This window comes from Rhinatrema bivittatum, chromosome 4 (genome assembly GCF_901001135.1).
Source record: "Rhinatrema bivittatum chromosome 4, aRhiBiv1.1, whole genome shotgun sequence".
In the NCBI taxonomy this organism is placed as follows: domain Eukaryota; kingdom Metazoa; phylum Chordata; class Amphibia; order Gymnophiona; family Rhinatrematidae; genus Rhinatrema; species Rhinatrema bivittatum.
In genome coordinates, this window is record NC_042618.1 from 187,708,802 (window position 1) to 187,731,612 (window position 22,811).

A 22,811-nucleotide genomic window follows, 5' to 3' on the forward strand; every position below is an offset into this window, starting at 1 on the left:
ATATCAAGGCCCGCCATGTTTGATCCATAGCAACATCAGTTGCCATTCTAAGATCTCCCTGGAGGAGATTTACAGAACAATGATATGGCTGTCAGTCCATCATTAACATTATATTGTCTGGACGTGGACTGCTGATGGAATAGTAGGTTTGGAATGTTTGTTCTCCATGGTGGCAGATAAAAACCAAAATGGTCCTTCCAGTCAAGATTTGTTCTCTTTGGGTAGCTGGGCATCAAATTTCCATATGCAACTGAACATCCATTCCCTTTCCCCCATGTCTTAGACTTGAAGATTTATCGGCTGTTCCCTGCAATGCAAAAAGTGCTCCAGCTCTGAACCAGTATTTTTGTCATTGAAAATACTAAGACACATTCAATGTGAAATTTGCAGCTACTTTTATTACTACTACTTAAATGTATTATTCACTTAAGGCCTGATTTTAAATCCCCTATGCGCAGGGAAAACGGGGGTTACGCGCATATTTTAGAAGAGGTCCAGCTGCGCCCTTAACCCCTGTTATGCGCCCAAGAGCCAGGCTTCTTCCAAGGGGCGGTCCCGGGGGTGGGGGCGGACCTAGATCTAGAGGCCGCCGGCACAGTGGCCATTTACCTCTGTGCCAGGGGATCGTGCGCCGGCAGGCAACTTACGCCAACTGGCGGAAGTTTGGAAATTAAAGATAATAAAAAAAAAAGTAGGACCTTCAAAGGGCGAGGGGAGGGGGAGGGTAGGTAGGGGGTAGGAAAGTTCCCTTCCAGTCATCTCCTTAATTGGAGTGGACTGGGAGGGAATTGGGGAAGGCCTGATCTTGTCGCCGCACGTAATCTGGGCAAATCTCCCCCCCCCCCCCAGATTTTATGACATGCATGCGCCGGCGCGGTCATGTTATAAAATTGCACTTCCGTTTGTGTGCGCCGGGTAGCACGTGCACATGGAGGCACGTGCATATTTTTTTTAAATCTACCCTTTAGGAGAATTTTTAAAGGAGTTATGCGTGTAAATGTAACACAATATCATAGCAATTTTCAAAACCCCCTTATTCATGTTTAAGTGCACTTAATATAGATAAAACCTATTGACAATTCAATGGCATGCATTGTAGTGATTTTCCGTATTGAAATTTTTTCTAAATCCAAATTGCTGTGGATCTAACAGTGCACGGTCATCAATGTAATCTAATTGCGATAATTCGACCGACTCAGTTTTTGATAAGAAGGAAAGTGACCAAATGGGTCAAGAGTTGACTTTTTCAGCAGGGGACAAATAGAGGTCTGTTTCAACCATGCAGGTAAACATCCCTTGCTCAGAGGGGGTCGATGCACAAGGCACTTCTACTGAGCGCCCCTTTTCCTAACATGTGCACGTTCACCTCCCCTGGGCGCGCAATCCTGTATTTTAATGAGCTGTCGCATTAAGGAGGACGTACCAGGGAAAACCGTGCATCCCCAGTGCTCAAAGAATCAGGCACTCAGTAGAGCTGTGGCTGTGCACGCTTTAGGAAAATGGATGTTCAATATGAGGATCTGTTTCCTCGCCCCACAGAAGAAAAGCAGGCGCGTTGACATTGATCAAGCGGGATTTGCTTTGATTGTTGGTGCAAATCCTGCTGTTATAAACTACCTATGTTGTTTGCAGCAGTGCAGGCAGTTCAGTTATTGTCCCCATAGTGTTTAATCTGAAGACCTTCTAATGATCTGATCTTTCATGTTTAAGTTTCCAGAAACTTGTCAGCAGCACAGTGTTGTGGCGCTGTCTTTCTCCTGATTCCTCTCTGTCTGCTGTCCGTCTGACAGTGCAGCTGCTGGCTATTTGTACTGACCACCCAAAGCTGACTGCTCAACTCTTGTCCCACTCAGGTAGGCAGCAGTGTTTTCAGTGGTGAATGTCATTCATGCAATGCCTCTGAATTGTGTAGGAAGCAACATAAACTAGTGATGTTGAATAGTAGTTTCAGTAACAAAAACTGCTAATTAGTAATACGAGAAGAAACCCAGGAATATTTGTAGAATTTTACTTGCACTCAGTCTTTGCTTCCAGGTCTGGGGAGAAGATTCTCACAGACCTCTCTCACTCCCCTTGGTCCTCTGGGTGGAAATTAGCCTCGTGTTGACCACATAGCAGGAGCCAAGTATGTACTCATGTAGCAGCTGTTTCCTGAACATACCCAGATCAGTCCAGACAAGTGGGTTTAATCATTCCTACCAGCAGATGGAGGCAGAGGACAAAACTTAGGGCACTGCTACATAACCAAGTGTGCCACCTACAGTCCCTCAGTATTTCTCTTCCTCCAGCAGATGATAGAGGTGTTTACCTGCAGTCTTGACTGATATGGTGTTTGGAAGGTTTCTGCTCCCCGAGGTGCCAGGTTCCTATTGAGGGCCATCCCTCAGGTTGAGCCGGGCAAACGGGGGGGGGGAGGGGGGTGAAGGTGGGGTTTGAATACCCCTGGCAGGTTTTAGCCTGGGGTTCCTTTAAAAAAATAAATAAAGGGAAAGCTAGGAGACTCAGCAGCAGTGGCAGCTCAGGCTGAGTGCCTGGGCTGTCTGTCAGGCGGCCTGCTCAGCGGGATCGTCGAGGGTCGGCCGGGAAGGATCCGGGCTGTGCAGGGGGGAGGGATCGACTTTGCCGCCACAGGAGGGTGCCCCCAGCTGGGGGAAAGTGCCCCTTCTTGTGTGTCTTTTACAGCGGCGCCCGCACACATTTCCCTCAGCGTCAGCGGTGCGCCCTCTAGCTGCTGCTCTGCGGCGGCCACGTGGTGCGCCCCTCCCTCCTCGTGAATCCAGCGCATGAAGGTTTTTTTTAAATCGGAATTACTGATGGCCCTGCAGAGTCTGGTCTGCCTATCTCAACCCCCTCTCCCTTTGCACGGAGTGTGCAGGGGGGGAGGGTACTTCGACCAAGTCTACAAAACGGAGGTCTTCACGGTCAGTGCGGACCGCAGGAGGATCTCAGGCCCGCGGACCTTCCCCACGGATGGGGAGTTGGGAAAAGGGGCTCAATCCCAGGGCTCCGGAGATCCCCCCTCCCCCCCGCTTTATCCCCCACAGTCCAGCAGCATGCGGAGGGTGCGTCTGGGCCGGATCCCAACAGCCCAGAAGGGCCCTCGGGGGACCAGAGGGGCTTCGTGCCCAAATTTGTCCTTTTGCTCCATGAGGCTTTCCTGTCTAGGGAAGCTGGGAAGAGGCGTGTTAAGGACAGGCCCTCAGACTCCGCTAAGAGACTGAAGGGTGACCCGTCGGACTGCGAGATCGTGGGGGCAGCCTTGGGGACCCCGTTCAGTGTGCCTGGGTGCACATACCAGGGATTCGGAGAATTCTGATGACCCTCAGGATGAGGGTGGCTTGTCTCCGGCGGAGGACCTGGATGCTGGCCCGGATGCGGGGCATCCCCAGGATCCGGATGGCCCTAAAGATAATCAGGGGGCCTGTGAGGGGGACCCGAAGCTGAGGGCGACGACCCACACGTGGTCCGCCTGTTCAAGAGGGAGGAGTTGAGACCCCTTATCTCCTAGGTGCTGGAGGAATTGTGGGTGAAGCTCTCCCTGGAGGAATCAGATAGCGAGGGGGTTAATCCGGTGTTGGACAGGCTATGGAAACCCCCCAGCACCTTCCCCATTCCTAAGAAGATCCAGAAGCTGATCAACCAGGAGTGGGACTTCCCGGACTCCGGCTTGAAAGTGGGAAGAACAATGGCAAAGCTTTATCCATTGCTGCAGGATCATTTGGATTCCCTCAAAATCCCAAAGGTGGATGTCGCCATATCAGCGGTCAACAAGAAAACCACAATTCCGGTCGCCGGGGTGGCTGCTCTGAAGGACGTGCAGGATCGGAAGCTAGACGTACAGCTTAAACGGGGCTCTGAATGGCATTCTGTGTCCGTCTGATGCAGCGCGCCTATTTATGTTGGATCCAGAAATCTCAGGAGCAGTCTTCCGCAGGGACGCTGTCACCACTCCAGGCAGCCCGCCTCAAGGCGAGGGTTGAGTATATGGCCGATGCCTTATATAACCTTGTGCGGACTACAGTGCGTAGCATGCTTTCGGTGGTGGTGGCAAGACAAATGTTGTGGCTGTGCAATTGGTTGGTGGATCTCTTGTCCAAGTCATAGCTGTGTAACCTTCCTTTTAAGGGCAAATTTTTGTTTGGGGAGGACCTCGACCAGCTCATGAAGTCTCTGGGAGAGACCAGGGGCAACAGGCTGCCGGAGGATAAGAAGGTGGCATGGAAGCCATTTTCCTCTCGATCCCCTTTTTGAGAGGCGAGACGTTTTCGCTCAGGCAGGTCCGCCGGATCTTCAACGTCACGACAGCCCTCAGGGAGACAGCAGTCCTTTCGAGGTCCCGGAAAGACTTCTAGAGGTTAGTCCATTCAGGGAACGGGCGGACTCAAGTCTTCCCGGTTTTACGAGGAGTGGACTAAGATCACCTCCGATCAGTGGGTGTTACGCCTTAGAGTTTTCTCACCCTCTCAGGTCGGCCTTTCTGGAGTCGCACTGTCTTTCCTAAAGCAAAAGAGCTGCCATCGAGGGGACCCTCCAAAAGTTATTAAATCTGGAAGTTGTAGTCCTGGTTCCAGTTTTGGAGCAAGGGCAAGGAAGGTAATCCATTTATTTCGTGGTGCCAAAGAAGGAGGGCACCTTGCAACCCATCCTGGATCTCTAGCAGGTCAACTGGAGTTTGAAGGTACCATGCTTTCAGATGGAGATGTTGCGTACCATGATCGCAGTGGTCTGAAAAGGAGAGTTTTTGGCTTCTCTGGATCTCACTGAGGCCTATCTGCATATCCCCTTTCGCCAGGACCACCAGAGGTTTCTCCGTTTCAAGGTGCTGGGTCAGCATTTTCAGTTTCGGGCCCTTCCCTTCGGCCTTGCCACAGCTCCTCATACCTTCACGAAAGTGATGGTGGTCGTAGCGCCACCCTAAGGAAGGATGGGATTCTGGTGCATCCCTATCTGGACAAAGTCGCAGGTGGAGTGCTCACGGTCAGTGCTCCGGGTGTGTTCTCTACTGGAGTCGCTGGGTGGATCATCAATCTGCCGAAGTCATTTGGTTCCTTCTCAGGTCCTGGAGTACTTGGGCACCCATTTTGAAACTTATCAGGGAAGAGTGTTCCCCTGCGGACAAGATGGTCAAGATCCAAACTCAGATTGCCTGCTTCACCTTCCGGTTCCCAAAGTCTGGGACTATCTACAGGTTCTGGGATCGATGGCTTCAATGTTGGAGCTGGTGCCATGGGCGTTCACTCATATGTGCCCCCTGCAGAAGGCATTGTTGTTCCGCTGGAGCCCCCTATCGGAACAGTATTTTCTGCCACTACCCCTATCAAAAGAGGCTAGGTCCAGTCTGGCGTGGTGGATGACAAGGAGCAATCTGGAGAAAAGAATGTCCCTCGAAGTCCTGGATTGGGTGGTGGTGACCACGAATGCCAGTCTCGGCTGGGGAGCAGTGTGGCTGGGCAGGTCAGCACAGGGCATCTGGTTGGTGTTGGAATGGTCATGGTCCATCAATCGACTGAAGACACGGGCAGTGCACAGGGCCCTTCAAGTGTTTCTGCCCTTGGACTGCGACCGAATGGTAAGAGTGTTTTCAGACAACTCGACGGTGGCATACATCGACCGCCAGGGGGGGACCAAGAGTCATGCTGTGGCCCGGGAGACTCTGCTCTTGTTCGGATGGGCAGAACTCCATTTCGAAGGTCTTGCTGCCTCACACGTCGCAGGAGTGGACAACATCCAAGCGGATTATCTCAGCTGGCATCAGTTGAACTCAGGGAAGTGGGAACTTTCTGCGGAAGCCTGGAATCACATTTGTGCCCATTGAGGGACTACTCAGCTGGACCTCATGGCAACAAGATCCAATGCCAAGATGGAGAGGTTCTTCAGTCGCCAGAGAGAGACTGGGGCGGTGGGTCTCGATGCTCTAGTGTGTACATGGCCTGCTAGAATCCTTCTATATGTTTTCCCTCTGTGGCCCCTTACAGCTCAGGTGCTCAGGCGGATAGAGGCTCATCCGGGTTCACTCATTCTCGTGGCTCCGGAGTGGCCGCGATGTCCGTGGTTCGCAGATCTGTTACATCTGGCAGTAGTGGATGAGCCACTGCGTCTAGCTCACTTGCAGGGATTTCTGCGGCAAGGTCCCATATTTTTGGATCGGGCAGATCGCTTTTGTCTCACAGCCTGGCTTTTGAGAGGTGGCGGTTGCGCCTGAAGGGGTATTCGAAACCAATTATTGCTACCCTCCTTCATGCTTGACTGCTGGCTACTTCCCTGGCCTGTTCCAGAGTGTGGAAGGTTTTTGACTCCTGGTGTGGGTGACAGGATTTGGACCCGCTGTGGGTTTCCGTCCCGCACATCTTGGCTATTTGCTGCATGGCTTGTCCAAGGGGTTGGCCTTTAGCTCACTTAGGATCCAGGTCTCAGCTCTGGGTTGCCTCTGAGGGACGGTGTAGGGCAAGTCTCTGGCTTCACACCCTCATGTTGTGCGTTTTCTGAGGGTTGTTAAGCATCTGCGTCCCCCTCTACGGAAGGTGTGTCCAGAGTGTAATCTTAACTTAGTGTTACGAATTCTCTGCGAGAATCCCTTTGAACCTTTGGCTCGAGCATCATTAAAGATTCTCTCCTTGAAGACTGTCTTTTTGGTAGCAATTTGCTCGGCCAGACTGATCTCGGAGTTGCAGGCTCTTTCGTGGCGTGATCCTTTCCTGCGGATATTGTCTGACACAGTTTCCTTACGGATGTTGCCTTCTTTTCTCCCTAAAGTGGTTTCTGCCTTTCATGTGAATCAGACAATGGAGTCACCAGGATTTCTGGTCTGGTCCCAAGATTCCTCTATGGGACGGACTCTTCATCTTTTGGATGTGTGATGTGCCCTGTTGCGTTATTTGAAGATCACCAACTCTTTCCATCGATCTAATCATCTTTTTGTGCTATTCGGGGGGATCAAAAAAGGGAGAGAAAGCGTCTAAAGCTTCTTTAGCTCGCTGATTGAAAGAAACAATTTGCTCGGCGTATGTTTCTAAGGGCTGCGCAGTGCCAGTGGGGCTTAAAGTTTATTCCACTCACGCTCAGGAGTTGTCGTGGGCCGAGCGTCAACTGGTGTCTCCTCAGGAGATATGTAGGGCCGCAGTTTGGTCCTACATATCTCACACTTTCACCAAGCATTACCGATTGGATGTGCATGCCTTTGGTGAGAGTGTGCTGAGAGTGGGTCTTTTGGGTTCCCGCCCAGTTTAGGGTAGCTTTGGTACATCCCACTTGTCTGGGTTGATCTGGGTATGTTCAGGAAAGGAAAATTGGTTCTTACCTGCTAATTTTTGTTCCTGTAATACCACAGATCAGGCCAGAGGCCCACCCTTGGGATCTGTGCCGAAAAACTGCTGGTTCGGCTGCTGGGCCTTTAGGCTCACACAAAGATGGTTTTCAAAGCTATGTTGAATTTGTTAACATGTTCTAGAGTTTCACTGTTGACTGTGGTTGGTGGTTATCCAGTTCAGGGGTATCCATCCCAGGGGCTCCGCCCTATTGTTAAATTATCTTGGCTTGAGTACAGATCAATACTGAGGGACTGCAGGTGGCACTCTGAGATATGTAGCAGTGCCTAAAGTTTTGTCTTCTGCCTCCATTTGCTGGTAGGAATGAATAAACCCACTTGTCTGGACTGATCTGTGGTATTACAGGAACAAAAATTAGCAGGTAAGAACCAATTTTCCTTTTTACAAAGGCTGCTATAACATTTGCCAAACTTTATTTTTGGTGTTCATTTTTAGAACATGCTATTTTTTTTTCCTAAAACACTATTTATTGGCAAAAGATGTTTTTTTACACTTTCCAAAGACTTTTCAGCCTTATGGGTGAAGGGCCCTAACCCAGCATCCACATGGATGGAGTGAGTTCTGTAGATAGATAATACTGATCTGGAGAGGATGCTGGAAATGTTGCAAATGGTTCCCAGGCAGGAATGTCAGAAGAGGACTGAAGGGAGAGGAAAGCTAAATAGCACAAACTATGATTCACATTCTGCAGGGCAGTACTTTTGTCTGCTTTTACCATTATGATAGGTTCTGCGCTGCCTGAGCAGAGTACAAAGTGTGATGGCATCTCAAGAGGGATACCATCACGTACAAAACAACTGATCCTTTTCAGCAAGCCCTGGTCCAGTTCTGCTTGCTCTTTAAAGCACGACTTTGTTAATGAGGAAGAAGACTATTACAACACTGCGTTACACCACTTTTCTTTTTTTTTTAACAGAAATTATAGTACAAATTGCTCTTGCTGTTATTTTTAGTTGTAAGGAAGATTGTTTGACTGCCTTGCTTATTTTCAGTTTCTGTAAAGCAAATATACATAGAAGAAAGCTACAAATCTGTCTAGCCACTGTCTGCGAGCATTCAAAATTGAACAAATGTTTGTTGCCCGCTCTACGCTGATTGCCCATGTGCAGAAAACAAGTATGCATATTAACGCCCACGTAGTTAAGCGAGCGAGGTCACACCGTGTGGACGTTTTACCACGGCTTTGCACCTGTTCTCAAAGCGAAAGTGCACACAGAATTTCCCTTTGAAAACTGCCATGACTACAAATTGTGCACCATCGCTTACACCTGCTTGTGAGTGGACAGAATCTTCTTTCAAAAGTGCACACGGATTTGAAAATGCAGTCTGTGTCTGCATTTTTCCACCCCTAACCCAAACATAATCCCAGAAACGCCTCAGATCTGGCTAATGTGACATTCTGCAGCACACAGACTATTTTAGCCATATTTAGGGGGAGCAGTTTCGGACAGCCAATTTATGTAGGCAAAACGCTTTTTATTGCAGGAATTACTTTGAAAGTTACCTTCAGCATGATGAATTATGGGCCAGTATGTAAAAGGTCCTTGGTCTGATCCTCAAGTTGGGTGCTTGACTCCCTGTATTGGCTGGAGCCGGGGATGCTGTGGAAGCAGTGTTTGCAGCCCTGCAAGGTGGAGGGAAGGGGCAGTCAAGATCATTGTTTAAGGCAGGGGTGCTCAAATTGGTCCTCGGGGACACCCCCTCCCCTCCCAAATCAGTTATTCAGGATATCCCTAATGAATATGTATGAGAAATATTTGCATGCATAGGAGGTAGTATATGCAAGTAAATCCCAGGCATATTCATTAGCGAGATCCTAAAAACTGATTGGCTGGAGGAGGGGGGTGGCGGCCTGAGGACAGTTTTGAGCACCCCTGGCTTAAGGGTGGCATCTAGTGGCTGAATACAGACCCATGATTGCAGGGTTTTGGAAGAAGCCTGTGCAGGTCCCGTTCTGTCCACCCCCCGCTAAGTACAGTTACTATAGTGTCCAGACTAGGTACTTTGGTGTGGGATTAAAAAAATAAAAGAAAAGGGATAATTCCCCAGGTTTTTGCAAATGCAGATGTATGACACCAGAATATTAGCGCTGATTCTTATTCAACCAGAAACCCAAAGAAGCAGAAGGGAAACTGCCTGCTCAAGACAAAAAAGATGAATTCTGGAATAAAATACATTTTTATTCTTTCAGAAACCTGTGTGTTCCGTGCTTTGTACCTGTATATCACTTCAAGGCCAGATAAATTGGCTTCTGAAATGCTTTGGCTTCTCCTAGAACACGAGGTAAACAAAATCAGATTCCTTAAATGTATTAAACCCAATAATTTTGTGTCTGATTGTTTGTTAGGGAAGGCAAGTTCTACACACGTGAGATTGTGAATCGAGTCATTATATAGTGAAAGCACTTTGAAAAGTGAGAAATGTTACTTGTGCCATGTGTGTGTCTGTTAGTCTCCTCTTGTAAGAACTGTACACCCTCCCCTCAACTCTCTCTGTTCCTCTTACACCCCTTCATTACTGTTTACTCCTGGGGGAATTCTGCACACAAAAACTTAAAATTATGCAAACTTTATATTGGTCAAAATAACACAATTTACATGCCGGTCTTTAAGTAATTACATTTTAAATTAATACAGAAAAAAGTTATTACTTAGAGATGCAGAATTTCCTTAGAAATTCACTGTAAGAGAGTGTCCCACTCGCTCTTCCTACTCCCCTGGCCACTATGCCCTGTCAGCCCCCAACTCCTCCACCTGCCAGTATCTCTCCCCTCCACCTCTAGGCTCAACCCCTTCCACTCTATTGCCAGTCCCAGAGTTTGAAACCCTTGCCAGTACTGCCCCTCACAAGGCTCCCTCTGTCCCTCCCTCTCTCACACACACGCTCCTTCTCTCTAGTACACATACACACACCCTCATACAGGGTCCCTCTCTCTTGCATACACACCCACACAAGCTCCCTTTCTCTTTCACACTTACATCCTCACACAGGCTACCTATGTCTCTCTCACATACCCCTTCACACAGGCTCTGTCTCACACATACACAATCCCTTCACACAGGCTAGCACCCTTGATCCCTTTTTCATACACGAGCTCCCAATCTCTCACACACAAACACACTCCTTCACAATCTCCTCATACAGGCTCCCTCTCTCTGAAACCCACCGTCAAGCATCCCCCTCCCTGCGCTCTTACCTCTCATGCTCGCTCTCTCTCACCCTCCCCTCCCTCACTGGGGCCTTTATCTTCGCCGCGAGTGGAGCATACTCCGTTCGTGGCACACGGGGGCCTTCCATCTTCGCCGCGAACGGCGCCTTCATCTTTGCCGCGAACAGAGCACGTCTTGTGGCCCATGCAGGCCTTCATCTTCGCGCGCTCGTTCACAGCATGCTGGGGTCTCCTCTGCTATTTTCTGCGCAGAATTTGGCAATCCTGTGCAAATTCTGTGCTCCACAGTAGTGCAGAATTCCCCCAGGACTACTGTTCCTGCTGTGAAGAATTGTCTTTGATAAAACATACATGTGTAAAATAACAATGCATTCGGTTATCTCGTTTTAAATTGGATATAAGTGCCCAGCTTGGGAAGGACACCTCTGCAGTGTTGTTTTGAGTACTTTAAGTCCCACCCAGTGTATGACGGTAGGACATGGAGAAACAATCTCTCATTTGTTAAATAATATTTTAAATTCCTATCCTGAAGTTCACAGGACTGATTTTTAAATCTTTTCCTCTCCTTCCCCTGCAACCAGGAAGATCAGAAGTATACATGCTAGGATGGAGGTGTGAGGCACGTCCCAAAAAACAGAAGAGAATCATTTCTCTCCCCCCCCCCCCCCCCCAAAAAAAAAACCCCCCAAACAAACCAATTCCCACTGAACATGTGGTGATCAGCTGGAAAGAGACATCTTTTCTAACAGTGTAGCTGTTAAGTATAATAATTTCTTTTAAGGTAACTTCCTTCTATATAACCTCTTTGGAAATAAATTAGTATTTCCAGGAATATTGATTGCAGAGATTAGCTGAGAATTCTGCTGTACCAGGTTGAGATGGGACATCCCTAAGCAATATCATCCTTCCTTTTTTTTTTGTTTGCCCGCAAAAGCTCTGTGCTGTCATTTGAATGGAGGCCTTCAGGGAAAGGTGTAACTTGGACATAACGTTTTAGTTATTTCCTCCTGAGATTTGAAATTGAATTGTTCTGGAGCCATTCATTAATGCTCCCCACTCAGATTCATAGCATGATATATCCAGTTCTACAAAGGGGAACAGGGCTGTGGTTGGGAAAAAAAAAAACCCAGCAAGTATCTGGATGTGTTAGATGTGAAACTTTCACACCCTGGCGCATTGAGAGGGGGTCCTGGAAGGGGAAGCAGTGATCTTCTGTCACTCCTCCCTTCTAGCAAGTATGTTGATAATAGGGATGATGGAGTAGGTGAAGAGAAAATCTATAAAATAAATTTAGGGAAATAGATTTTATTTTTAAACCCTGAATTTCCAAACAAAAAAAAAGGTACAGATAATATTGCAATTTGATTATAAAAGTGTAATAAGTTCATTGTTTTACAGATTTGTGCACCTTTTTTTGGAGGCACTTGTAAACACTGAATACCAACAGCCAGTTTGAGAAAAATCTTTAGTCTTTTATTATAAGATATCTCATGATAGGAGCAGTGCAGCTTATCCCAGTCAGCTCTTCTGAGCTGTTGCACTCAGTTAAATATGTCACCGCCTCTAAACCTACACACCAATGGGTTAGTTTGTTTGCATAACATTTTCTAACTGGTTGGCATTATAATTTTCTCATATATACTAATAAGACTGGATTCTTGTAAGTCATATGATTTCTTGGAAATTGAGCCCAGAAGGCAGAAATTAAACTTAATGCTGTCCTTTAACATACTTTAGCATTTCAAGAGCCTTGACTAATTTTACAAATCTGATCAGTGCAATCTCTTTATGCTAAGATTATGCTGTTATCATCTTTCTATTTCTTCACTGCTACCAAACTAGTCTGGCTTCATAGAAAACCTTCTCAAAGCACCCTTGTACTTTTTGTTTTAAAAGTTTCCAAATTCATCATTTTGTAAAAGTGCTAAATGACTTTTAGTTAGATCTTAAATGCAAACCATGAAAACGGTGCATTATCATCTACACTTTATTTAATGTATTTGTGGGTGGGTGCTATTAGCCCTAACAGTAATACTGGAAATTCTGACTGTTACGTTGATTCAGTTAAAGAAGAAATTGCTATCTTGGTGCCACCTAGCAGAAAATTTGCTAAAATAATGGACTATCTTTCTTTTTTAAATGAAAAAAGTATTATTTCCAGAATATAAACATCCATTAGAACATTCAATAATAAGAAACAAAAACATCGCTCATGGGAGATCCAAAATGGTGTTGAGTATATATGAGACTCTTTGAGCTCCACAAATAAGCTGGGGGGGGGGGAGAGAGAAGTGAAAGCTTTGTGCTTAGCCTTCTCTGAGCAGTGCTTCCTTACCAGTATCTGAGCCGATGGCCTGCTTTATGATCTTGGTGGTCAACAGCAGGGTTTCGATAATCGCAGGAAGCCATAGGACAGCATCTCTCTTCTCTGACTAAGTCTTGCTCGGTTTTGCACCATGAATGCTGCTGTTACCACTACAGCATCGCTGGGCTGACCACCTTTAGCACACTGATGCTAAAGGGGCCGATGTGCTGAAAACGGGTGCTCGTATTGAGTGCCCATTTGCCTAACGTGCATGCAGTCACATTCCCTGGGGGCCTGATGCAGTATTTAAATGAGGGACTGTTAAAAAAAAAAAAAAAAAAAAGCACACTAGGGGAGAATTTTGCATCTGCAGTGTTCAATTGCATCGGTGCTCACAATTGCTCAATATGAGCGTCCGTTTTTTATCCTGCGTTTTCAGGCCAATTTTTTAATTTTGCTGAGGATGCAGAAGTATCTTATATTAAGCACCCCTTAATAAGAGAATTTTTTTTTTTTTTTTTTTAAATCAAGCCAATAATCATTTTTTTCCACTGCAAGCAGTAAATTAAAGTATCACAATGATATTAAGTAGGAGGACACACTCATCATAACACAGAGAACCATTATTTTTTAATTTCTCATGAGCCCTTGTCTCGCGAATTGACTTTACTCCACCTCCGGGGCTGGAGTTAAATTTGCCGCGTTAAAAATTGGGCATTGGGTGCCCAGCGCATTCCTGCATTGGGGGGTAACAGCTAGTAGTCACATCTACATGGAATTTACATGTGATGGGTACTATCGGCTACGCATTTGTTTGAGCATGCACTTCATTACATCAGGTGCTGGTCTAGCGCGTCCAAAACGTGCATCCAACCGCGTGTAAATGTGTGTGCTAAGCTGAGTGCACTTTATTGCATCAGCCCCTCAGTGTGAGCTCCCTAGTCGTTAGTGAAGTAGGTGCTGTTCTCAGAAAGAAAGAATTTTAGACCAGCTAGATTTGGAAGAGGTGCTAATTTCTGACTGAGTCACCATGGCTGAGATTCTTGGTGGAAATGTGCTGCGCATGGAGACTTCTGCCTTGAGACTGGCATTTTGCCATATGTTAGTGCAATGCTGTGGTGAAACAACTTTAGGCACCTGGATCTCCAAGGGATATTACTCTAGAGGAAGCCAAAACAAAATTATAAGTTGCACTTTTATGTAAGGTTAATAACCTTATTTCAGCAGTGCTTGCTTTGAATGCTAACTTTATTAAACATATTAAAAATGTTAGTTTATAGTCTGATTAAATCCAGAAACTTGAAGACTAGTTTACTGTAGCACAAACAATTCATTCTGTCTTGATTAAAGAAAATTATTTATTGAATTGTAGAATAGAAAATCTGGAAAATTCTATGAAATCTCTAAACTTAAAGCTTATCAGCTTTCCTATACAGGAAGTCCTCAAACTTAAGACAGTTGGTTCCTGAAATTCATGTTTTAAGTCAAAATGTAAATTGAAAACTATTGTCCCAAAAGAACAATGTTAAATTGGGGACTGCTTCCAGCTCCACAATACCCTATTTTCACCAGAATAATTTGTAATTTAGTGATATAGTACTGTAAAAAGCATAGAATTATTTTTGGGTTTTTTTGTCTGAAGCGGAGTGTGCCAAGTCATGAAGGTGAAGCATATTTCCTTCTACCTCACCTTGCTTGTACTCTTAATTCAGTTCAGCACTTACATCACTTTCTATTTACTTTTCCTAGGTTGTTAGATTCCTGACCAAGCTTTGTGAGCAGTGTCCTCAGTCCTTGACTGCGCTTGTTGATTCACCTTGCCAGTGCAGCCGTGAGGTATGTACATTATGACTGTACAAATGTTAGGGGCACTGAGACTACTGACTCTGTTATCGGTGTAGGAGACCTTTTTTCGCTCCAGAAATCCTGGTGCTACGGTGCCGCTTTTAATAAGACTTAACACTTGTTGGCAATACTATGGATTGGCAAGCAGCCCTTCCACCCCTAGTAAATGAAACCCCAAATCCTGACATTTATATGGTAATAGGTTAATATATCAAGTGATATGAGGTTAAAGAATGCACTGACTGGCAAACCATAGGACAGCAACATTCCTCTTTGTAACATGAGGCCAACTGGATGGTGGTCCTGACTGAGGCAGAAGGATAAGGACGAGATGAGAAGAGAAATGCCCCTGTAATGTAAAACATACTTAGCCTTCGTTTTCAGTGATGCTCAGAAGTATATCTAGGGTTGCTGGACAGCTTAGTGGTTGTGAACTTGTAAGCTCACCAAAGTTAGGGATGTAAAATGTTAAACAGCAAGCAAAACATTACTATTTGTCATTTAACTGTTTAACATTTTTCAGTGCTGCTGCAGGTGGCTGGGGACAGACTCGAGTCAGCCCATAGCGGATTTCCTGGTTCTCTTTTCCTTGTATGCTGAGTGGCTCCCCACATTGGGGCAGGCTGGGCAGCTACAGGGCCAGCTCAGGAAGGAGACAGGCACACCAGGAGGCACCCCCCAAAGCTGCTCTTCCTGTATTTATTATTTAAATCAAAAGCTATTCACACTTCAATAGTTTATTTTCTAAACAATATTTACCTTCTTAAAGTATCACCGCTACTGCTTGCTATGTGAATTTCAGTACGCCCTTTAAATCTCTGTGTAATGTAATAGAAAAAAAAATGTGCTAGCCTGCTTGCTTTTCATGTTCTATAGATAACCATTAACCTGATACTTTCCTTAATACATTTCTTGTAGGTTGTTAAGGCACTTATTGTAATGCTGCATCAACAGTGGCTGAAGGTGAGGAGATGGGATATCCATCCTTGTCTGTTCAAGAAGAAAACTGTTCAGTTTTTACGGGACTCTGTTTTGCTGCTACACAGACTGTCACAGAGGGGTAAAGCCTACCATGAGCAATGTCTAGAAGTTCTTCATCAATATGATCAGGCACTGCCTGGCGTGCGAAGTATTTTCAAAAACATCCCAGACTTGAAAGAAATTGAAGGTAAATCAATTTCTATATGAAAAATTCCTGTATCAATAAGGAAGTAAACTTGGTTTATGTAATGTCCTTCACACAGACAGAATGAGGTTACAGAAGAGAGCCATGAACAAGGCTTGTAAGCAGGGATGCTGGAAATTTGCAGATAATTTTTCCTAAATTAAGTTTTCATGTTTTTGGTATAAGTTTTGGTAGAACATGGTCTTTAACCATGACAGTTTCTTATGGTCTTGTATATACTGTATGAACTTTTGCCTTGTGAACAGCAGGGGAAACAGCAGTAAGTTCAGGGAATGAGAACCTGCTTCTGATCTATGATTAGTACTGGCTTCTGTAAGTTGTAATGCCCTCCTAGAGAGAAGCTGGGGTTGTAGAAAGCTCATACAATGCTGATCAAGGAGCATTTCCTAATGTGATATCCTCAGACATTAAACTGCAAACCTATTACTAAACTGTCATAAGAACATAAGAAATTGCTATGCTGGGTCAGACCAAGGGTCCATCAAGCCCAGCATCCTGTTTCCAACAGAGGCTGAACCTGGCAATTACCCAAACACTAAGAAGATCCCATGCTACTGATGCCAACAATAGCAGTGGCTATTCCCTAAGAAAACTTGATTAATAGCAGTTAATGGACTTCTCCTCCAAGAACTTATCCAAACCTTTTTTGAACCCAGCTACACTAACTGCACTAACCACATCCTCTGGCAACAAATTCCAGAGCTTTATTGTGCCACAATTCCTGAAGTCTGGAGGGTGGCCAATGTAATGCTGATTTTTAAAAAGAGCTCCAGGGGTGATGTATGAAACTAGAGACTAGTGAGCCTGACATTGGTGCTGGGAAAATGGTAGAAACTATGCTTAAAAACAAGTTTCCTTATTCTGCTACACCAGTCTAGACAAGTGGGTTATTCCCCGCCTACCCAGCAGATGGAAGCAGAGGACATTACTTTCTGTATGACATCGTGGTGTAGCCCAGATAGCGTCTGTATTGTCTGCTTCCTGCAGATGGTAGGACGCACTGTTGATGCAGCAGGATCTTCCATAGTCAGATGCCTATTTTTAGGCAGCTTGATTTGGTGGCTTTGACTGCCTGTTTCCCAGTGGTCTTGAGCCATGCAGCTAGTTTTCCAGGCTAGCAAGCCCTGTTGAGAAGGTTAACAGCCCAGGGGTAGAGTTATTGGCTGAGTTAAAAAGGATCCTTTGTAGAACTGCTCTCTTTGCCGCTTCTGGGACCCATGGAGAGAAGTGCTGTTTGGCAACATCTTAGCTGCCTGACGCAGACATTATCACAGCATTGGGGGCTTATTGAAGCCGTGCGCCAAGGGGGTGTGTGATCCTTTATGTCATTTTTTTTTTTTTTAAATCTTTAATCGGCTAAGCATGGGGAAAAAGAGAAAGGGGAAGGTTTCTTTTCCCTCTCAAACCTCAAGCTGGAGCTGAGATGGGAGGGTCAACTACTATACCTACATCTGGGGAGGTAGCCCTTGAAGATATGGAAAGTTGTTGTGGGTACAGATTCAAAATTGTCTAATACTTTTACTCATTTATGTCAGTTTTATGTGGATACAGCTAACAAGTTGCAGGAAGTGGATGCCAGGCCTTTTCCTTAGAATCTAGTGTCCCTACCCAAACCTCTCTTATTTCTAACCTATAGTCAGTGTCCAGTGCAGGAATTAAGGATAAGTTATTGTTGTATTCCTTTTTTTTTTTTAATTTATTTTTTATTGCTTTTACAATAAGATATCCGTAATAACATCTTAATGATATCCATCAAGAAAATGAGCATTTACAAATTTTATTACAAGAAATTCTCGAAAGAAAAATACATTGTATGCCTCATACACAACAGATAGCGAGGGGGGACAGCCTTATAAAGAGCAATAAACCATGAAATACATAATAAGAAATATGAAAGTGAGTAAACGTTTAACCCCAATATTACTTTGCCTAAACTTTCAGAGCTACTAGGTGTGCGAGTCTAGAAGGACCCGTAGTTGTGAGGGTTAAAAAAAAAAAAGATATTTAACATCTCCCAACTTGATTTTACATTTGCATGGATACTGCAACATAAAATTAGCCCCTTTAGATATAACCTCATCTCGCATTAACAAGAATGTTTTTCTCCGAAGTTGTGTTTGCCTCATCACGTCTGGGTAGATCCACAATTTCTGTCTGTTTCAGTGTTTGAGTCAGATTTAATGAGGCTTCTTCTGAAATATTTTTCGATGTTAACCCCTCAGACTTGGATAAGTAGTAAATTTTAGTAATCGCCGGCATGATGGATTCAGGCAATTTCAAAACCTGCGACAGATAACTTTTAAACCAATCGTTAATAGGCAAAGATTTAATAAGAGGAAAATTCACCACAAGGAGAATACAACTCCTCAAATTATTTTCAATATTTTCCAACCTTTTTGCAGTTATTAAATCTGACCGAATCATATTAAATTATATTTCTCCAAATTCAGTAAACTTTGATTCCAAAGCATTTAGCTTAGTCCCGCACTGAGAGATAAAGTTCTCATTAGCTGAAACTTTTATATTTGTTTCCACAAACACTTTTGTAAGGTTGAGAATCGACGTTTCCAGTGATTTTATTGCTTGCCAGAGAACGTCTAAAGTTATTACTGAGGATTTAATAAATTCCAAGTTGGGGAGAATTGCCTTCCAATATGCACCACCGCTACTCCTTATTCCGCCCTCGAGCAGTGCTTTCGGGGTCGAAGATCTACTCACAGGATCAGGAATGGCCCCTCTCCACAGCCTCTCTCAACGGGCTCACTCCTCCTGCTGCTTCCAGGTTAGGCCCACGCACTTCGGCGCTTGCACCTTCCGTTGGCCCCACGCTTGCTACTGCTCGGTAACTCTCCTCCCTAAGGGAAGGAATCAATCTTTTCAGGGAGCTAGAAAGCCAAGATCCAAGACAACTGGCTCAACAGGGGCCCATTGTGTTTCCCAATGACGAAGGGTGGATCCCCTCCTTGTTGCTGCCCATAAGCAGTCACCTATAGTGATTTTACCAGATGTGGACCCACATAACCTCAGACCAGATGTCATATAGTATGATTGTGTCCTAGAACAAGGATGGCCAACTCTGGTCCTCAAGAGCCACAAACAGGCCTGGTTTTCAGGATATCCATAAGGAATATGCATGAGATATTTGTATGCATTGCCTTTATTTTATGCAAGTCTAAAGGAAATGCATTCATATCTAAGTCATGTATATTCATTATGGATATCCTAAAAACCAGGCCTATTTGTGGCTCTTGAGGACCAGGGTTGGCCACCCCTTTCCTTGAACTTGCTGTTTTTTCTTAATACCTTTATGGTTTCTCCTTATGTTTCGCCCACCAGAAGATTGGCAGTTTAAGCCATTCTCAAGAGATTTGAACTTTTGAAGGCTGTGAGTTCGGCACCACACAAGGTGCGAGGTCACCGTCCTGACTTGTGGTCCCTCACTTAAGGATGGAACTTACAGACTTATTTGTGATCAGAAGGACATCATCAACAAACTTCACATTTCTCATTTCTGAATGGAGATTCTTTGGTTGGTATTAACATTTCAGAAGGATGAATTTGTCTCATCTCTGGATCTGTTGGCGGTGTATTTTCAAATTCCAATTGGAGAAGACCGTTGGAGGTTTCTCTTTCTGTATATTGGGAAATCATCTTCAGTTCAAGACCTTCCATTTGGACTCACCATGACTCCAAGATCCTTCACCAAAATAATGGTAGTTGCAGCGGCCTTTTTGAGAAAGGAAGGAATCCTGGGTCATCCGTGTCTAGATGATTGATTAGGGCCAAGTTCTATCAAAAAGGCATCAGAGTATCCAATAGAGTTGTCCAAGTTTTAGAACACTTAGATTAGGTAATCAGTTTTACAAAGAGCAAGCTTCTCCCATCCCAATCTCTGGATTACCTGTGAGCTCAGTTTGATATGAAGATAGGCTGTGTATATCTGACTTCAGATCAAGTGGCCAAAATTGTATGTCAGGCGCAGAGGTTTTCTGAGCCCTCAGAGCTTGGAACTATCTTCAACTACTGGGCTGTTTGGCTGCCATCTTAAATCTAGTTCTGTGGGCAAGAGCTCACATGCAGCCCCTGCAATCTTCTCCCTAATTCACCTTGCCTTCCTAGGTCTCATATGACAGAACCTATACAGGTAGTCAGTGCTTCAGAATTTTGCTGAAATGTGTGAACCTGGAACCTCTCTCATGGATCCTGATTGCCATGTATGTGAGTCTGTTAGGATGGGGGAACACTTGTCATTCAAGTAGCTCAAGGGCTCTGGTCTTGGGAGGAGGCCTCTTGGCCCATCAATAAGTTGGAGATAAGGTTTTAAGACTAGGTCTGTTGCATTTTCTACTCTTGATAGAAGAGGAAGTCTAAGTTCTCTCTGACAGTGCAACAGACGTGGCCAACATGTACAGGCAAGGGGGTGCTCTGAGCTAGGGAGTGTCCAAGAAGATCAACCTTCAATTTATTTGGGCAGAAGAAAATCTTCTGAGGCTTTTGACAGAGCACATTGCAAGACCCAACAATGCTCAAAAAGATTTTCTGAGCAGAAATTTCCAGGATCCAGGGGAGTGGGAGTTCAGTCAAGAAGCCTTTCAGAGGATAGTGAAGCCATGGGGCATTCTTCACGTGGATCTGATGGTGACCCAAATTCTACCCCTGTTACAGGGGTAGAATTTGGGTGTTCGGTTTTTTCAATGGGTGAAGAGACTAAAATCCCTCCTTTAGATCAGTAGTTCCCCAGTGGGACCTCAATTTTGTTTCTTAAAGCACTCGTAGCATTGCCATTTGAACAAAATATCCTTCCATTAAGGGCCTCTCTCTCAAGATGATTTTTTTGTAGTAGCTGTTTGGCTAAGCATATTTGTGAGCTACAAATCCTGCCCTACAGATATCCTTTCTTGTGTTTTGTGTGGATTTAGTTTCTATTTGATCATTTCCTCTTTCTTGCTGAAAATGGTCTCTGCTTTCCATCTAAATCAGACCATTTCAATGTCAGCCTTCTCCGGGGACGAGTGTTGGGGCTGCAACATGTATTTAAGATTTTTGGATGTTTGTTGGGTTCTTATTTGATACGTGGAGGTCACAGGGATGATAACTTTTAAACAGGTGCGCGGGCACACGTGTGCGCGTTTATTGGCCCTCACTCAGGGATGTTACCATTTTATAACACATGCGCATATATGCATGCATGTTATAAAATAGCTTGACTGCACACACGTGTACATGCAATTTTAAGTGGATGCGCACAAATGCCGCTTCTACCACATCATTGGGGGGATTTTAAAGGTCACGCATACCGATGCCATTACTAGTTTTACCAGTTTTTCCCCAGATTGCCCTGTTAAGGAATAGGACTTCCAAACCCCCGAGTTTACTAGCCTCCCTTCTCTCCTCTTAGCCTTAATCCTTAAAACCCAGCTGATCTATTTTTCTTTATTTTATAACTTGCATGTCATCCGTAGTAGAAGTAAAGTTACATGGCACAGGACCCCAGTGCGCACTAGTTTCAAGTTAAAATCCAGGAACACCCATGCCCTGCCCAGACCACGTGTGAATATGCAGGGCGTGCACTGGCCCAGCATATTCACACATCCCCTAATTGATGCGCATGTCGGGCTTTTAAAATTCACTTGTAATTCTTTCTGGAAGTCAGATTGTTTTGTTTGGAGGACCATGCAAGGGCAAGATTGCCATTAAAGAAACAATTGCTTCAATGAATATACTCATCAGGCTCTGGAGATCATTTGGGTGCATTCAACAAGAGCGCAATCTTCTTCCTGGGCGGTAACAATGGCTATAACTCCAGAAGAACTTTGCAAAGCAGTCACTTGCATTCTTTCACAGAGCATTACAGATTGGATGATCATGCTAAGGAGGATGCAGCCTTTAGAGTGGGCATTCTCAGAGTGGCCCTAACTTTCTTCCTCCCGGTTTAGTTGGTCTTTGGTACTTCTCAGTTGTCTGGACTGGTGTAGCAGGGATGCTAAGAGAGGAGAAATCTCTGCTTACCTAATAATTTCCTTTCCTTGAATCCTGCTGCAGTCATCCAGGATCCTCCCAGAAAGTTTGGGCCTTATTGGTGAGGAGGTGTTTTTCAAGTCCATGTGAGGTATTTGTGATGCTTTGGAGAGACAATTTATAAGGAATGTTTAAAGTTTATTATATATCTATTGTGTCCTTGTTCTAGTTGTTTTTCCTATTTAACTTTAAGGACTCCCTTTGATTTCTCAAGTTATTTATATTTGTTTTTAACGCATTTCATATTTGTAGTTTTTTCACTGCTTTGTCATAAGAATACTAGCTTTGTCTGAGCTGCACCACATGTAAGCAGTAGTGATGACATGAAAGAGGAAGTTATGTCTTCTGCTTTCATCTGCTGATAGGGGAGAATAACCCACTTGTCTGGATTAGTGTAGCAGGATTTAAGGAAAATAAATTATCAGGCAAGAATACATTTCTCCTTACTGACCATATAGATATACGTTGCTTAATGGGGAAGAATCAACATGGTTTTATCAAACTGAAGTCTTGCTTTTATAAATCTATTGGATTTTTTTTTTGAAGGTGTAAATATACATGTAGAAAAAGGTGAACTGGTTGATATAATGTATTTGGATTTTCAGAAGGTATTTGACAAAGCCCTACATGGGATTCCTAGAGGGGCTTTGTCATGGAATAGGAGGCAATGTCCCATTGTGGATTGGTAACTAGTTAAAAGACAGGAAATAGATGGTAGGATTAACTGGTTGGTTTTCCAAATGGAGGATGGTCATTAGTGAAGTACTACTGGGACCTGTGCTGTTTAACATATTCGTAAATTATCTGGAAAAAGGAACAAATGAGTAAGGTGATCAAATGTGCAGATTACATAAAATTATTCAAAGTTGTTGAAACTGCAGCGGATTGGGAGGAACCACAGAAGGACCTTTTGAGACTTGGAGACTGGGCATCTGAATAGCAGATGAAATTTAATATGGAAAA

General features: G+C 44.6%; 1 protein-coding gene across 2 annotated transcripts in view; it reads left to right on the top strand.

Annotated features, from left to right (window-relative positions):
• Nucleotides 1-22,811, top strand: part of ATRIP (ATR interacting protein) — a 129,163-nt gene that overhangs the window by 88,172 nt on the left and 18,180 nt on the right. For both annotated transcript variants that reach the window (XM_029599396.1, XM_029599395.1), the window contains exons 10-13: nt 1,711-1,853; nt 9,517-9,608; nt 14,549-14,635; nt 15,563-15,812. In XM_029599396.1, the coding sequence (XP_029455256.1) occupies nt 1,711-1,853; nt 9,517-9,608; nt 14,549-14,635; nt 15,563-15,812 (572 nt within the window). The remainder of the gene's footprint in view (nt 1-1,710; nt 1,854-9,516; nt 9,609-14,548; nt 14,636-15,562; nt 15,813-22,811) is intronic.